At 40.6% G+C, this 18,512-nt stretch overlaps 1 protein-coding gene and 2 long non-coding RNA genes across 3 annotated transcripts; 2 read left to right on the plus strand and 1 right to left on the minus strand.

Moving 5' to 3' along the window:
• Positions 1 to 401: 401 nt before the first annotated feature.
• On the minus strand, positions 402 to 10,075 carry LOC147172547 (uncharacterized). The gene is made up of 3 exons (XR_015095357.1): positions 9,811 to 10,075; positions 8,953 to 9,042; positions 402 to 1,719 (listed from the first exon to the last, which is right to left on the minus strand). It is a non-coding gene; the product is annotated as an uncharacterized LOC147172547 (long non-coding RNA).
• On the plus strand, positions 1,703 to 7,662 carry LOC147172548 (homeodomain-interacting protein kinase 3-like). Its single transcript, XM_086077757.1, has 11 exons — positions 1,703 to 1,759; positions 1,843 to 2,034; positions 3,724 to 3,905; positions 4,008 to 4,131; positions 4,215 to 4,340; positions 4,466 to 4,531; positions 5,778 to 5,965; positions 6,034 to 6,312; positions 6,670 to 6,716; positions 7,453 to 7,528; positions 7,599 to 7,662. Exons 1-11 carry the CDS (start codon positions 1,745 to 1,747, stop codon positions 7,660 to 7,662), a joined length of 1,359 nt encoding a protein of 452 aa, XP_085933883.1. The 5' UTR covers positions 1,703 to 1,744.
• LOC147172549 (uncharacterized) lies at positions 9,529 to 10,196 on the plus strand. The gene is made up of 4 exons (XR_015095356.1): positions 9,529 to 9,613; positions 9,693 to 9,751; positions 9,826 to 9,889; positions 10,130 to 10,196. It is a non-coding gene; the product is annotated as an uncharacterized LOC147172549 (long non-coding RNA).
• Positions 10,197 to 18,512: the final 8,316 nt, after the last annotated feature.

Consider the following 18,512-nt stretch of genomic DNA (forward strand, 5'->3'; position numbering starts at 1 on the left):
CTTGGGTCCTTGAGAGTTTTTCGTGTCCATCTAAATTTTGTGTTGACCATTCAATCAAACTGGTGTTGGGTGACTGTATTTTAACTTTCGGCAAATCTTTGAAAAAATCACATTTTAACTCCATGCTGTTCTACAAAAGATGACGTAGAAAAAAAAACTAAAGTATAAACAACTTCCTGTTCAGTTTCGGTTTTTACCTTATAAATATTGTATTACTAATAAAGCCAAAGTAATACATCTTAATATTTTGCATAGAATATATATAATACTAATTATTTGATATCCAAATTTGTCGATATTAGCAACCTTTGTTTTTTTTGTAAAACTTATGTTGAAACAATATTTAAAAAAATAATAATGACTGTGATTACTAAACAATTTTGGTGTGATTTAGTGGCTTTTTTTCTTTAACGCCTCTAAAACCCCTTATAATCTTAATCTAAAAGATGTAGTTTGCTACTATAGTACCTCAAACATTTTGAATATTTATTTAATTTTGCTAATTTTGTGTCAATTGATGAAATTGGTCCTTGGGGCTATTATTTTTTTCTAAGCTTCCAAGTGCACTAGTGAGTTGGGGGGGGTCTTATTTGGGGCCCCTTAAAATGCCAAAATGTTCATAATAAAATGTCAATTTAGCATGTTTGCCGCTTCCTATTAGCCTCACTTCCTATTAGCTTCTCCAATTAGCCTACGTGCCTGCTCCACTGACAAGAAGTTAGTTATGCAAATTAAAGATATAACAGAAGCTTGCTGATCAACTGAAAATACTTACCAGCAGGCTTGTTATGAACCCACAAGTATCGGCGAACTGAGGTCACATGGCGATGTAATGAAAATGTGATGTCACTATGCCGATAGGGGCGGTACGGTACATTAGAGACTTGACACAGCTATGTGACATCATCACTGAATTTGCAGGAGCCGTTGGCACTGACAACTCCAGTAAAAGCTCATTTTATCATGTAAAATTGTCTTTTTTTTTAAAAGGTCATTATTTTTTTTTGTGCTACCAAAGGTGGATGTGTTTTATTCATTTGTGTCTGCCATGAATGGAAAATGGCTGCCGAGCAGGTTAGTAAGTTTAATTTGACACCCTACCCTTTACCATGCAATGAAACCTTCAACCCGTCTTGAAACGGTCAAAATCCTACCTCAAGGTCTTGAAACTTTAATCTGAAACCCTAACCATGATAACCTAACCCTGACGTGAAACCCTACTTTGAAACTCTGTCTCTTTTGAAGCCCTAATTTAGGCTCAATATCCTAATTTGAAACCCTTAGCCCTGTTTTAAAACCCTACTTCAATCTTCAAACCTCCAACCCAAATTTGGATCTCGAAACACTCATTTGAAACCCAAACTGCCTCTTGAACCCCCAAACCCTAACTTCAAGTCCTAATTTGAACCCCTAAACCTGGCTTGAAACAAAACCCTTTCGCCCCCTTGTTTAGAAACCAAAAACAAACTAACACTCTCTGATCCTGTACAATGGCGGATGGCAGAACCCCCCTTACAGGGTCCAAGCCAAAGCCGTCACGTCGTCAGAAGAGGAGGCCGTGGCCATGTGCTCCTCGCTGTGCAACGCCGACAGATACCTGTGGGTCCTCCACTCGCCCGCCTCCGATTACCACATACTGGGTTTCCTGGGCGAGGGCACCTACGGCGACGTGGTCAAGTGCTTGAAGACGGCCACCAGGGAGGAAGTCGCCGTCAAGATCTTCAAGCACATCAACGACCCGGAAATGTTTGAGAAGGAGGTGCCAGAACAGAACAGAACAGAACAGAAGACGTGATTGGCTATCTTATTGATGGCTTGATTTGATCCCAATGTCTTTTTCAGGCCAGCACATTGAAAACCTTAATGGCTTTCGACATGGACAAAGTCAACCTGGTCCAGTGCAAAAGCATCTTTGTGGACAGGTTGTACATGTGTCTCGAGTTTGAGATCTTGGACATCAACTTGTGGGACTTCATGCACACCAGACCCACCAAGTGCCTCCTCGTCAAGGAGATCCGACCCATTCTGCATCAGGTACATTTGCCCTCATCTGAAGCTACGTCTTATAGAGATCCTGACGTGGACGTCGCGCGTCCCAAAATGGCCGTTAAGCGCAACCATTTTGGCATGATAGAAAACGCATCTGCCACTTTTGAGTAAACGGCAAACGGCACACTTGAACAATGATTGACAGCTATTGTGGACCAGCTGCCACAACGAGAAGAGGCAAAAAAAAAAAAAAAAAAAAAAAAAGGATCGAGCATGCTCCAGGCTACCAAAAGAGGCCAATGTTGCACTTTGTACATGGTGGCTAAATCAGCAGATGCTAACTCTTACCACACGCAAACGTTTCGTTCATTTGTGCTGCTACGTTTTCATAAATATTACACAGTTGAATTTTAAAACTGACCAACACCATAAAGAAGACTTTTTTACGGTATAAATGACGGTGGCCGAAGCCGATTTTGCCAACGTACATAAATAACACTGCCAAGAATTGCATGAAACTTTTGACCATACATAAAAGGGAAATAAATCCGGAATGTACAAACTTGAAGGGATAATTCCACATGGGCAGCGCCGGCAAGTTGAAAAAAAAAAAAACCCTCCTGACGCTTCATTGGCAATCCAACACATCCACCTCGCGCATATATATATATATATATATATATATATATATATATATATATATGATGTATTTTTCATCAAAGTGACTGTCAATGTTCTTGCAGCAATAATTTCCTGCCGCAGGGGGGCGCGTTCAGCGAAAGTCACGTGACGTCAGGATCTCTACGTGTTAACGTGGAATGTGTATATTTTGGGTCCGTCAACCTCTGAGAGAGGTACTGAGAGGCTTTATGTCGCATTGCTCCAATGTGTTGTACAATTCCGCTGCCCATAAGCAAGAGTCTCGGAACTAGATCTGTTCTTGGCAAACTATGCAGTGGAAGGCTTTACCCGTACTGACTTCTGGTTTCTGATCATCAGCATGCTTGAAAAGCCTTTTAATGACCAGAAGTCAGTACGGGTAAACCTTTATCACTGTCCGGAACAATCACCGAATCGACCTTTTGTCTGGAGAGACTAACTTTGGAGTTTGGAGTTTTCATCGGTGGCGGGAATAGGAGGGGCTTCAGAATAGGTCCTGTTTTGAAAAATGTACCATTGTTGGCGTTAATCTTACTACTAAGTGCAGTCGAAGTTGAAAACACTTCTTGCTAGCTCAAATGCCATTTGAGGATGCACGGGCAAGGTAATAAGCCAGTGGAGGAAAAATCAAATGTGATTTTTTTTTTTTGGGGGGGGTGAACTGGTAAACGGTTTACTGGTGAACGAAATTAACATCTAATCTTGAATTCAGAAAGCGTTGCGTTCTTGTATTTTTCCCGAGGAAGTGTTCCTTTTAGTTTAGTTTAGTTGTAATTATATTGGCATACGTCCGTTAAGTTTTTCCTATCCGTCCTTTGAGCTAGCGTATGTCACCGGACCAGACCCGGTGTCTCGACAAAACAGCATACCCATCGGACTAGCATACCTTGCGCTTCTGTGCATGCGCTGTAGAGAACAGGTTCGGTGTTAGAGGTTGAGTTTAGGGTAAGGCGACAGATGGAATTTACAAAACGGGTATGCTGATCTGACAGAACTCCCGGGTATGTTTTAAAAAGCGAGCAAGCCAGCTTGATGAAGCTACTATCATTGAATGTCATGTACTCGTGTCTTCAGCTGGCCGTCGGCCTGCATTTTCTGAACAGTATTGGACTTATCCACGCAGACCTGAAGCCCAACAACATCATGTTGGTGGAGCACGTCAACCGGCCGTACAAAGTTAAAATCATCGACTTTGGCTTAGCCCAGCACGTCTCCGAGACCAACCAGGGCCAACTCTTTCAGAACCGCCGCTACAGGTGCGCAAAGACAAGAGCGGGGGTTTCCTTCAGCCCGCGCAATTTTCTTGAGATATATTTGATGCTGTATTTGCGAGATATATTATTTGTTGCTATTTTCAGGGCTCCGGAGATCATCCTCGGTTGTCCCTACACGAAGCCAATTGACGTGTGGTCTCTTGGTTGCATTATCGCCGAGTTGTTTCTGGGCTCTGCACTTTTCTACAGCACCTGTGAATACGACATGGCAAGAACCTCCCCCCCAAAAAATATATAAATATGATCTGACATAAGGTCACTTCAATCTATAACCTTTTTTTTCCCCACCAGTTGAGAAAGATTGAGCATATCTTGGGTCACATTCCACAAAGACTACTAAACATTGGACTCAACACGACAAGATACTACTTTTACGAGATGAAAAAGGGCTACCAGGCCTTTTACTGGAGACTAAAGGTACAATGGGGCGTGTTTCAAAACGTTTTTTTTTTTCTAAACAGCCTCAGATCTTTAGGAGGTGAATGGCTCAGAAAGTCTTGAGGTTTGACTGTTTCCGACAGTTTTGTATCACTTCTCCCTAGACGCCCAACGAGTTTGGCTACGTCTGCACCGACTGTTTTATCAACTCTCTGGATGACCTTTGCAAGGTATCACGCTTTGTTCTTTATCCTTATAACGTAGCCGCAATTCACAAAGGGTGAGAAATGTCATTTTCCGGAGTAATCGCATGCGAATGCTGCTGCCAAGGTGAAAATGCCAAACGGAAAAAAATCAATTGCGGAAAATTCATCCAAAGATACCGTTCGAGTCGGGCGTGCTAAATCCTCACACATTAGCTAAGGAACAGGAAGTTTAACTGCCTCCATTTCCAGGTACACTAGGGCGATAAGACGTCGCAGGTTTGTGGACCAGTCCCCGTTTGAAGCTTTGTGTCCCGAGTCCTGGCCCCATTGTTTTGTCCCCGGTTTTCACACAGGTTCATCCCAGCGTCGCAGTTTTGGGCGACAGCTGTCAGAGAGATTCATGCGACAAAGCCATCAAAATAGGAATTTAACTGTTGAACGTTTGCAATTGCTAGCAGGCGCGTTTTCATCACACCGGAACTAGAACTACTTCCTGCGTCCGTGTTTAAGAATCATGAGAAATGTAGTCCTGCTAGCCTCATGCTGCGGTGGCTGGTCAGACCCAATGCTAGCTGAGCTTTTCTGACGGTGTATTTCCAATGTTACAATGCGGGACCGGCGACAAGACCAAGCAAAAAAGATTGAATATGGTGAGTACATTGCCTTGTTTGGCGTTGTTGAACTGTCAACCAAGATAGCATTTAGCATTTAGCTAAAGAAATAAATAAGCCAACTGCAAGTCACTAGATTGAAATTTGTTATAGTTGCTGGTGAGAATTTACTATATATTTCATTTTCATCGAAATTGTCCTGGTTTTTCTATTTTGAAAATGTGGTCACCCTCGGCTACACGTCAACTCCATAAACGCAGTGCTGCGAATTCCTTGGCTAGCAGATGTCAAGGTTACCATTAAACCTTTTGGCTGTATGTCGGACTTTTTCACTCTTTTTAAAATGTTTGTTTGTGAATTGCCATGTACTGTACCAAACCAATATTCTTACCGGCACAATTACACATTAAACCCCAAATAATGGGATCTGATTGGACAATTACTAATGCTATGACCTCTAAGCTGTTGTACTGCTTTTCTGACCATGGACTTCCCTTTGGTCTTCTTGGAAAAATAGCCAAATAATTACAATAACTGTACCAACACCTCACCAACCACAAATCAATCATGGATTTTGAGTCAGAATCCATTAGAAAAAAAAAAAAGTACGACTCATGTCGTGTACTCAGTATTAAGGCTTGCAGTGTGTTCCCATCCAGGTCAGACAAGTGGTCCACCTGTCAAACGAAGACACCACAGCAGAAGTCCAAGACCAGGAGACCTTTGTGGATTTGCTGAAGAAGCTCCTGAGGCCTGACGCCGGCCAGCGACTGATCCCCAGTCAGATTCTCCAGGATCCCTTCGTCACCATGGCCGACCTTGCACTCAACCACGGCAACAGCTTCTAGTAGGTTCACAGCAAGAAACTGTGCAAGCCATTTAAGTAGGTTAAACATCCGATTCCTTCTGTTCAAGCATGAAACTGAGCTGCGAAATGATGCAGGCCTGTCAGAATCCAAACTCTGGGACTCAGGTCGACGCATCTCCGGCCTCGCACCGCGAGAACGCAAGCGCTCGTCCCACTTGGCAGATCGAGCGGGAGCATCCTGACATTTTGGGGATTTCGTCACGCATCTCGAGGGGTCTCAATCTGGACAACCTGGACTTGGATCCACACAAGACTCTCTCGCATCGACTCCGTTCAGTCTGCCTCCGCACGTCGTCACCGCTTGAAAACATGTGGCATATGGAAGGGTAAGCGGCAGAAGATTTCCACTAAGGCCCGACTGATGTGGATTTTTTGAGGACAATGCAGATAAAAAATAAATAAATAAATGGATTACCAATTCTCACGATTAATTTAGAATAACTATAACGCATAAACTAACTTCCTTCTTGCTCCCCTATATAGCCAAATATAGCATTGTAATTCATTTTCCAGGAATAAATTGAAGCACAAAGACTTAAAATACGCTTCAAGTAGAACTATTTAACTCGAGTTTTAGCAACACATGTCTGTAATATTGCTAGAAAGGCGCCATTGTATCCAACAATGGTGTCACGTAATTAATATATCTCAAAATGGATCATTGGTAAGTGTTTGTTTTTCAGAGAACCACAACAGCAGGAAGATCAGGAGTCAGTCCAGAAGCAGAGAGGTAAATTTCAGTTTCACTGTTGGAATTAATGTACGATGACATAATTTCTGACGTTCCTACAGGGGCTTGCACCATGATGACCAGCAAGGCAGCAAAATTGGTGCTTCCAATGCAAAACAGCAACCAGTCAGTTTGCGTCTTTTTTTAAATTTGATTTGGTCCGGATGAATTACAAGATCAGACTACAATTTGTACTGGCTTGTTTTTCGTTTCTTTTTTTTAAAGATTGTCCCAAAGTACCAAACGAGACGGAAGACAGGACACAATCCACAATGGTGAACCGACACAAACGGGTAAGTCGCATTTAGTAGTTCCTCTTATTGTTTTGAATTTGACGCCAGCGCATAACTTGATCAAATTGGATGCAAAGTTGTATTTTTGCAAGAATAAAAGCTAGCTGGAATCTTTTGAGAATTGTTGTAAGTAAGTATTTTTTCCCAGAAAAAAAGGTTTTCAAAAATGCTACTTTAATTCTCAATGTTAAAAAAAATAAAAATAAAACGTATTGGTAGCCTTATTCAAAATAAAAACATTCCAGCTATTTTGTTTATTTCCCCCCCAGAAACCCTTCAATCTTATATCACTGTACCCAACCCGGTATGTCGTGACAATATGTCTAAAAGCTGATGAAGCTGGTTATAATTTCCTACCATGTACCGTCTGGCTGCATTTTCTGAACAGATTTGGACTGTTTTAGCTAGTCGTGAACAACACGCCGTCCCCATTCTTTCCCCAGAAATCGCCAAGATGTTTACAGAATCTGCGGCCACCAGCATGACCAACGCAGAGTCTTTAACGGCAAGGAGCATCAAGTAAGAATTTGTGTTCTATATCTTATCATTGTTAAGCATTTTTAACCTTTTATGTCTGTAACTGTTCTAGCAACATGGGAGGGAAATGGAAGGCCAAGCACGGCGACATCCACAGGCAAAAAGGTACGGCGTAACCTGCTGGAGAAACCCGAGAATATATATTTGTGTGTGTTTCTTCGTTGCTCAATGTACTGTATTCGCTAGGGGAAAAAAGTTTGAAAAGGAGGTGGTGCAGTTTTAGACCTACACCAAACAGTAAAAGGTCAGTTGAGACACACTTTAGTTGGGTTTAACAGAACTTCGGTTGGTTCCAAATTTCTCAAAGCAACAAATCATCCAAACGACGGATGGTATCGCAAAATAAATTGTAAGTTGGGTTGCTCGTATCTCAAGGATTTTTTTTTTATATGAACCGGGCTCATTTCTGGTGTTTTTTAGCCTCATTACTTGTTGTCCAGAAATTGGCAACTAACCCCCCCCCCCCCCCCGTTTTGTGCTACTTTATTCAATTAACTCTCTAGTCCAAGCAGCAGATATACTTCCTGTACGTCCCGACAAAGCAAACCACAAACTTAAAGGTGTTCCTATTAGGGGTGTGCCAAAAAATCTATTCTCATAAGAATCGCAATTCTCCTTTAGTTCTCATAAGAATCGCAATTCTCCTTTAGTACGATTCAGAATCGATTTTAAATGTCCCAAAATCGATTTTAAATAAATTATTTTATACTGTCTTGCCTTTGTTTGTGTGTGCCTTTATTGGGAGCGCTGTTGATGTTGTACTCGATTTGGCCACTTAGGGGCAGTGTGGTTCCATGCGGTCTAATACACTGTTAAGTTGTAGCCACATTAGAGAGTAGAAGGAAAAAGTCACGATCAAGTTATTCCAATAAAAGTTGTTTTTTTGCAGCGTGGAGCCGTTCTTTTGAGTGATAAAAGTGCCGCGAGTAGCTCGCTAATTAGCATTAGCGAGTCAGACTGGAGTAGATCATTACAATTCCTTGCACATCTATAAATTGAAGCAAAATCATTGTCAATCAAATCATTTTGAATAAAAAAATCATTCATCATCAAAAATCGATTCTGAGTCGAATCGTGAGACATTCAATGATTCCCACCCCTAGTTCCTATTATATTTAATCTTGACAGAGACTCACCAATAACAAAGAAGAGAAAAATGAACCCCAAAGATGTCCAGACACCGGAAAGTAGTAATGCGGCTGATACCTCTGCCGGTAAAAGAACCCAGTTGATGGCTAAAACTACAGAGGCTAATGGGTAAGCATCAGGACACACTGTGCTGTATTTAGTCTAATCTTTAGATCCCAATCAAATCAAACATTACACACTATTATTATTTATTTGCAGAAAAACAGAATCTGATGGCGACCCGGCAAAAAGTAGTAAGTCAGTCCATTGCAACTCACCTTGGAGGAACACTGAAGTGCAAAATTGGCTTGTCAAGTCTTGGAAGTGCTTCATTAGTCTGCGTAACAGCCTCTCACTTCTTTCAACGTCTTTCTCAAGAAACGACAAAGAGGAAAAAGACACGGAACACTTACTCAGCCTGGAGAAGGAGAAATAAAGCGGCGCGTAAATTGAAGGCGAACACCGGCAACAAACACAAACCTATGACTACAAATCGCAGTGGGTAGGTCAGAGGGTGTGCATCCCGTCATATGCTGTACTTTTGATTGATGTAGAAAATGTTATCAAGCGCCAGTTAACCAATCATTGTTTGTTCTTTACAACAGTGCGGACACTGACAATGGCAAAAAGAAGAAAGATGAGAGCGACGCCAAAAAAATGAAAGACAAGACGTGACGTGTCCAAACATTTTGTTGTAAGTCCAACGATCAAAACATGGGAGATTTTGATTAGATTTTTCTCTTTCTGTGTATTCATTTTTACCATAGTGCCACACACACCTCACCAGACAGTCTTCATAGGTTTGCGTTGCTTTCGTTAACAATTTCAATTTCTTTGTCCAGTGCTTCCTAAGAGGAAGAGCACCTGTTTCACTTATTGCAATCACAGTCTGGAAGCTAAGGAGGCTAACAAAGCTCAACCCCGTTGGGAAATGACATGGTATGAGTGCATGGACTACAGTATATCCATAATTTACGACATAACTTATTTGTTTTATGCAACATTTTTGTCCTTCCAGAACGGTTGATAGTCCCGACAGTGTCAGAATGCAAATTGGAGTTCCTGGTGCACGTCCAGGTATGACGTCTCACAATTTGTCTCCTTACGCATACAAAACAACTTAATTAGAAATGTACCTCTTTTTTTTTTAGTCCGTGCAGCTTGAGAGGCTCAGTCTGAATGCAAGGAGTCTTCAATTGATACAGATGCAAAATGGTACGAACCACTCAGCTACATGACGTTGGTGGATTTTTTTTAAGTACAAAAAAAATGTGTTTAACTAAACAATTAAAAAAACAAAAAAAACAATTACCGGCAACCAATATCAAAATTAAAATGGGTGACGTGCCAATAAGAGGCTTTAAACTGAATGACCAAGTACGTAACTTCAAATTAAAATGTAACACGACGTTGTAAAATGTAAATCGTAAACTGTTTTTTTCCTCCATTTCCCAGGACAACCAACGAGCGACGTGCAAAGATGTCAGGTGACCAGATGTGGAACCCTACACGCAGTACCGCCAAATAGCGGCAGATGTCGCTAAAAGACCACGGACATTTACCCACACTCGCTTTTATAAAACGAGTGTGTGCTGCTCTTCTGCGGCTGATGCAGATGAAACGTCTTGTGGTTGTATTAACTATGTTAATAATGAGCTTCAAACACGAAACTGAGGTCGATCAATTTTAGATTTAGTTTTATTTTCGTGTTGGTGAAAGTTACTTTATGTCCAGACATGACACAAGTAAGTAGATATTGTGGATGGATGATGTAGTTCTGTGTCTGGCGGCAGACATCAGCAGCAGACATCTGAGGAAAGAAAACAAGGAAGCAAAATGGGAGGAAAACTGACTGTGGTGCTGGAGACATCATGACAGACAGATATTTGCTACCACTGCTTTATTTATAAGCTAACAATGTCCATCTTTCTGATAAGTGATAACACAATTAAAAATTATTATGATAACCGGTTTCAAACAAGGATTAAGGTATCAAATTAGGATTTGAGGCAAACTTGAGGTATCCATTATGGTTAGATTTGGCCTCAAATCCTCATAGGCCACCTCCCCAAACCAAATCTTGTTTATTTTAGCCACCCTTGCTAGTCCGCGCCTGACCTCGACAACAAGTAATGATGATGGTGATGATTGACAAGCTATTGAAAAGTTCTCAGCAGGAGAAGAATGTTTTGAAAGCAAACATTCTAATGCACACAAGTGTTTAGTTTAACACGGCTGCGTGTGTGCGCGCGCGTGACACTGACATGTTTATTAGCAACACATGCTGTCAATGATCAGTCCTCCTTTAAGTCGCCTTATCTCAACATTACGGCCTCGCACGATTCCCTGCACAGCAATTCAATTAACGCCCTCTAGGGGCCCCCCGACACGCATCAGTCAGACCAGAAGGGCAGGATTTCTGTGGAAAAAAAAAAGTAGGGGGGTTAGGTTGGTGACCTGTGACCTTGTTATCCATAAATTCACTCTTAAAAACGGCTGGTAAAAGTAACCCAAATTGGGTGAAAGAGCTAACCCAGCGTTGGGTCCGAAAGGGCTATTTATACCCTGTAGCACATTGGGTTGAGTTGAGTCAGCATGTTGGGTCAAGATCCAACAAGGGGTAAAAACTCCATAATGATGTTTATCAGCATAAGTGCAGTTAAAAATAAGACCAATTTAATTACCAACTGCAATTCCTGAACTGACAACCCATTTTGTTTGTATTCGTTTAGATACAAAATAACTCAAAGTTGGGTCAAATTAACGCAAGGCGCAGATTGATTAGATTTTTTTTTAACCAGAATTGGGTTACTTTTTACCCAGCTGTTTTCAGAGAATAAAAGCAGATTTGACCAAGATTTAAATTTGAAAGAATGTTACATTAAATTCCCTTCAACTTCAAAATGGCAACCAGCTTCATGTCTTCATCCCCCAATCTGATGGGTCAAAATAACTCAACCTGGAAAAAAAAGTAACCCAATCTGCTCAAAAACCCAGCAATTTTTTTGTGAGTATACTCTTAAAACTGCTGAGTCAATAGTAACCCAAATTGGGTGAAATAGCTAACCCAACACTGGGCCAAAAGGGTTTGAGACAGCCCTGTGTTTTTTTATACCCAGTGCATTCGGATGAGAATTTGACCCAGCGTGTTGGGATTTAAAAGACTAGAGGAAAATAAGTGAACCACAAATGCTCATGAATTTTGCTTTATGTTTGTACCATGAGTCATTTTGTTCCATACTAACTTTTAGTCAAGTTTAATTATATTGTATTTTGTTTGTTAAATTTGTAAGGAATCACAAACCATTTTTTGTAGCCTGCGTGATCTGATGCTGAAGTTTTGCTTTTGGAATAAGAATTGAATAAACTCCCATTTTGTTGTTTCACCATCAGCTGATTTTATGATTGTCATCGCCATGGAAACGTGTGTTTTAGTTAGACCCGAGCACCACAAACTAATCCCACCAATGCAGCTGTCCGGATTACCGGTACGCCTTGACCTCCGGCTTTTTTTGAATCCGTGCTCTTCCCGCAGACAAAAGCCGCCGGCCGCCTCACCTGCCGCTGCGATGGCCAGATAAACGATCAACGACCAGAAAGTACCAGAAGGGACAAACGCCTGATAACCATCGGTGGCCGCTTTCATTGCACTGCAGCTAAACGAACTGTTCACTCACAGCAGTAAATTAGGGTTTGAAGCGCCAACGTACGGGTTTGAAATTGGATTATTAATACAGGTTTCAAGCCTGGGTTAGTGTTTTAAATTGGGGATTTCAACACAGATGAGTTTGAAGCCAAGGCTAGACATTTCCAATGCAGATGATTCGCCGATGCATCAAACGGTCACAGTATAGCGCCAACTACTATCGAGGACTTCAGTGCTGATATCGGCAGCTTCAACACTAACCCGATACCTTAACTCATTTGCTCCCAAAAAACGTATAAATACGTTCTATTTTAACCTCGTAAGGCTTAGTGGCCACATTCGTGGACAGAACTTTGCATGTCCACGTCTGCATGTAAAAAAACAGCTTGGGCCTTAGGAGGTTAAATGTTTTAGGTGTCCCAAAGACGTATTCATGTTTTTTTTGCTAGAGCATACAGAATGCTTTGATGCAGCCTTCCAACTGCAAAGAACGGTGGAAGAAATGGTAGTTATTGCACAAACGGCCAGCAGGTGGCAGCACAGCAAAAGAGATCAACCAGGGGCCATGTGGAAAAAAAAGCTCATTACTCTACATTTCTAAATAAATTTGAGAATAATGATGAGACTTAGCTATATTCTGATGCTAATTGCTGCAAAACGGAAGCAGAAATTTACTTTTTTCCTGACGAAAGAAGAGACTCCAATCTTTTAGTAGGTTCCATGATTTTACAGAAATAGAACACACTATTTATTCTGTGGGCCTTGCAATATCTGTCAAAATCCAGTAAAACAGTCGGGAGTGAATGAGTTTTAAAATAAGGCGGTATCCCAATACCTGTATAGATTTAAACATGTTAGGGTTTCAAATTAGGGCAACGGCCCGTTTCAAATTGGAGTCTCAAGCCTGGGTTAGGGTTTCAACAATTGAAGACCCGACTTCTGTATTGGTCTTAAGTGGGTGCCGAAAGGCGGTTTCCTTTGCGGGTTTCTTCCCGATGATTAGGCCGATGTGCTCAGCGGGCAGTCATGTGACGCCCTCGCGCTCGAGCGACGCTCAGGGAGGATTAACGGCGGCACGCACGATCAGCTGCAGTCGAGCCTGGCTCGTTAAGTGGAAGCTGGAAGTTCGTCTGCCAATGAGCCCGATAGGGTTTTAAACAAATAATAGGGTTTCAAATCTGGGTTAGGTTTCAAGAGAGGTATTGATGCCAAGGTTAAAAGGTTTGAAATAAAAAGTTGGGATTTTAAACAATGGTTTAAAATATAGGTTAGGGTTTCAAATGAGGGTTTAAAGTTGAGGTTTGAAGCCAAGGTCAGGGTTCAAAACAAAAACTTTGGGTATCAAATCTGCATTCGGGATTCAAATGAGACTTTAAAGCCAACACACACAGGCCAAACGTTCAAATAAGGGTTTGACGTCCATCTTGCATTTATGACACAAGACGATTGGTCGCAGTCAGCTGGCTAAGTGAGAGCTCAAAGAAATTAGCAAGGTTGTGTGTGGACTGTTTACATTAAAACTGACAAACGTCTTTGGAATCAAATTAGCCGCAATTAGCGTTGTCCCTTTCAGAGCACACAATAAGGAACGCGGGTGGGGGGGGCCCCTTTGCCTGGTCTGCTAGCCAACTTGGACCTCCCCCAGGGAGGCACCCAGCTGCGACTGTGTGGCTAATGGACTCATGAGGACACGATGAGACACGGGAGACGGAGTAAGGCTTTCAAGTTAAGGTTCAAATAAAGCACATTAAATCCAGGGTTTTTAGGTCAGTGGTGGGTTTCTTTCAAGTTAGGGTGTCATGATCAAGGTAGTTGGAAGGAACTCAACCTAACCCGAATCTAAGCGAGACTACATAAACACAGGGTCAGGGTTTGGGTTTAAAGCCATGTTTGAACGGTAGGGTTTCAAATTTGGAATTACAGTTTCAAATCACGGCTGTTGTTTCAAGTTAGGGTTTCAATTTGTTATTTTAAGCTTTGGTTAGGGTAAACAAAGGTTAGGGTTTCAGGTCAGAAGTATGTTTTCACCTCATCGTTTTATTATGTATGAAGTCTGGGTTAGGATGTTTCAAGCATTGGTTTCAACATTTTTTTTGGGGGGGGGGGGTCAGTTTTGGTACGAAGCCAAGTGTTGTTATAAGCTTAGGTTAGAGTTTAAAATTTGTGTTTGAAGCAAATAATAGGGTTTCAAATTAGTGTTCCAAACCAAGGTTTATGTTTTAAGTCGAGATTTGGGTTTTTAATTCAGGTTTAATGCCAGAGTTAGGATTACACTCTTGAAACAACCCGATTTTGGTTAAATACGGGTTGTTTTGTATATTAGGGTCTCAAATTAGGGTTTCACCTTTTCAACCCTGGATTTAAAAAAAAAAAAATGTTGGGTCAAAAATCTACTTCTTATTTCGGTATGTTTGACACAACAAATTTTTTGGGGGGGGTTATCTAAAAATTACACACTTTTTGGGTTGTCTTGCACTAAACAACCCAGAAAGTTGGTTTAAATTTACTCCTGGTAGTTTTTTTTAAACCTGTTTTTAGAGTGTATAGTTTATTATATATAGCTTGAAACTGAGAGTTGAGACCAGTTTCTCTCCCACTCTCAAAATTTCTCTTCCTCTTTACCGTCCTCCTCCTCTCATTAGCGCTCATTTTAGCGTAAGCCTCTTATCGCCGCAGACATAAACGGGCGAGTATCGGGGAACAAGCTGGAAAGCCAATCGCTTTAATGAAGGTAAGGAGCAGGCCGCAAGGCTTAGGGGGGGGGGAGTCATCGGGGGGGTCCAAGGGGGCGAGGGAGAACGGAGTGAGGCTCCTGTGTCACTTGTCAACACCCCGACGCTTTAATCTGTCACGCCTACGCACATATTAAAAGATTATGCATGCCCGCGTAGCGCATGGCTTCCTGCACTCCGCATAAGGGTCTGATTCTGGAGGGGGGCGGCCACACCGGGACCTTGTTAGGAGAGAGGAGGTGGTCCCAACCAGCCTGTTCCACACTCAAACAGCTGGGTGGGTCAATTTGACCCATGACGTGCGTAATAATAAATGTGTCCGAAACCATGAAAAAAATTGGGATTGGAAAACTTTATTTATGTACTTAGCCAAAAATAAATAAATAAATAAATAACAAGCCATGGACGCAGGACACATATTCTAGTTCAAGTCGCAATGACTCGCTGACAAATTATCCTTTTGGAACAAGAAATGAAATTGATTAGAAACGTTTGTACTGAAATGAGATAAATGAGGCAACAGGGTCATTTTGACCCGGGGCTTGTTTAACTAGCCAAAAAGTGTCAGAAACACTAAAAATAATAAAAAATAAAAACATGAAATTCTTTTTCACACTTTTACGGCACAAATCGTTTGTTCCGGGTCAAATTTACCTGCTTTCTTGGTATCAGGGCAAATGGTGAGGGTTTTTTTTTTTTTTTCAAACAAGAAATCAAATTGGAAGTTTCGTAATGAAATTGCACATTAAGTTATTAAAAAAAAAAACGCTTTTTAAATTGAAAACCAACGAAAATATAACAATCAAGGCTCAAAACCCTCAATTTAAACCCTCAACGTTAAAACCCTGACCCAGGCTGAAAAGCGATCATTTCAAACCCTAATTTGAAACCCCAACCCTTGTTTAAAACGCTAACCCAGACCTAACACGCTCATTGTAAACCCTAATTTGAAACTCTAATCCTGGCTTGAAACCCTAACTCTTGATTAAAATTCCAACCCAGACTTGATACAATCATTTTAAACCCTACTTTTAAACTCTAGTATTGTCCAGAAACCCCAATTAAAAGCCTAACATTTGCTCAAAATCCTAACCTAGACTTGACACACAAATTTTAAACCACATCTTTACCGTGGCTTCAAACCCGAGTTAAAATCTGTAAAGGACGTTGCTTGAAACCCTAACCCAGGTTTTAACCCTAACGTGTTGAATTGAGATTGATGTATACATTGATAAATACGCTGCTGAAAGGTGTCTTTCTGCACTCACAACCTACCAGCTACTTTCACACAAACACACACACGCACCGTGTCGCTATTGACATGCGACTCTCAGCACCTGGGGGTCTTTGACCAGGAGGATGGGGGGGGGGGGGGGGGGGGGGCTGTAATAATAAAGTGCTAATTGAAAAAGTGCAGTGAGCAGGGAGGCAGCCAAAGATAATGAAAGATCAGCAAACCTACCAAGAACACTTGCGTGTGGCCTATTTAGAGAAAATACACACTAACTCCCCACCCCCACCCCTGTTTGCGCCCCCCGCCCTCCAAAAAAAACAAAGATTTTTTTAAAAAACGTTTTTACAGTATACAGCTGAGTTGGTATTTTGTTGTTGTCCTTGAGTGTAGTACCACATTGTGCCACAGCATGTCAGGCAGCACTGAGCTCTACTGGGCGACACGCAGCATCATTAAGAACAAGAAGAAGAGGGCAGAGAAGGTACCCAAGCAACCTCCAGTAATATTGCTGCTCTGTGTGTATCAAAGCAAGAGTTGTTTGGTGAATTATAATTACCGTAACGACTATGCTAATTTCCATTAGCCCATGTGGGCTTTACATTTTAGCATTGAGCTAGCAGACTTTTATTAAACGGCTTGGTTGAACTTTTTGGTGCTCTTATGTACAATGTTGGATTCTATTTTGTCGTATGCTCTGTATGTGTTGCTGCTCATGTCACATGTATGCTAACTTAAGACCATCTAGGCATTTTGCATCGTATGTTAGCATTAAGCTAGCGAGCGATGACGTGTTTTGGTTGAATACTTTGGTGTTTGAACATGTCATGTTATTAATGCCTTTTTTGTTTTACAGTATGTGCGAGTTTTACAGTGAACAAGTGAATAGCATGAAGCAAGCACACTTTGATCTTATTTGGGAACAATTTGGTAGCGTCTTTTAGTTTCCTCAAACCACACATATAAAAAAAATCCTATTCGTTTGCTGTGTTTGAATAATGACCTTTTACAATGTTATTTGCTGATATTGTTCCTTTCAAATGAGTGTGTATCAGTACACGTCGAGTGACAGACGTTTATAATTTGGAAACGCACACATCTATATTGCATTTCCCGTGTTGGTTGTGCGTGCGTGTGACATCAGTGAGCAATGTCTGCTCTTATGGAAATGAAAGCAGGGTTACTGTAACCCTGTTAAAATCTAATGAGATTCTGATTAAATAGAACATCAGTATGACTAATTCCCTGGGCCCCCCCCGAACGCAGAGCGTTATTGATAGGCCGCCGCGTAAGTGGTCTCTGCGGGCCGGGTCCTAATGGCCCAATAATGCATTAGAGGGGCCGCGCTTATTGTGCCCCATTGAAAACACCTGGAGGGGGCATCCATCAAGGTGAACTCAGCGGGGCCTTCACGAGCCTGTCACTGGACGTCTTGATCCACTCTCGGACCCGAGGTCTGACCAGCGGGCGGGGTGGGGAAATTGGGGGACAGCTGGGCAACCGAAGCTTCCTGGAAGAGACGCCGCCTTAGAGATATATATAAACACGCAAGGATGCCGGGAAAATTGCAGTGATGATGTCGTCTTTGTTTACTTTGTGACTATGTTCAACCAGCCAAGGTTTCAAATTCAAATATTTGTTAAGATATACTGCATAATTATGGGTGTAGAAATTGAGAAAAATGGTGATGAGGATGACAAATGTATCTTTATATATATATATATATATATATATATATATATATATATATATATATATATATATATATATATATATACATATATATATATATATATATATAAATATACATATATATATATATATATATAAATAAATACATATATATATATATATATATATATATATATATATATATATATATAAATAAATACATATATATATATATATATATATATACATATATATATATATATATAAATAAATACATATATATATATATATATATATATATATATATAAATAAATACATATATATATATATATATATATATATATATATATATATATATATATATATATATATATATATATATATATATATATATATATATATATATATATATATATATATATATATAAATAAATAAATACATTAAGTTATATATATATATATGTATATATATATATATAAAACTTCCTTAAAATCATGCATGATCTTCTTTTGGAATATCATTTTCTTAAAATATATTTCAATACTATTACTGTATA

This window comes from Leptonotus elevatus, chromosome 6, assembly GCF_054856555.1.
Source record: "Leptonotus elevatus isolate MCC_2025b chromosome 6, RoL_Lele_1.0, whole genome shotgun sequence".
Taxonomy (NCBI): Eukaryota; Metazoa; Chordata; class Actinopteri; order Syngnathiformes; family Syngnathidae; genus Leptonotus; species Leptonotus elevatus.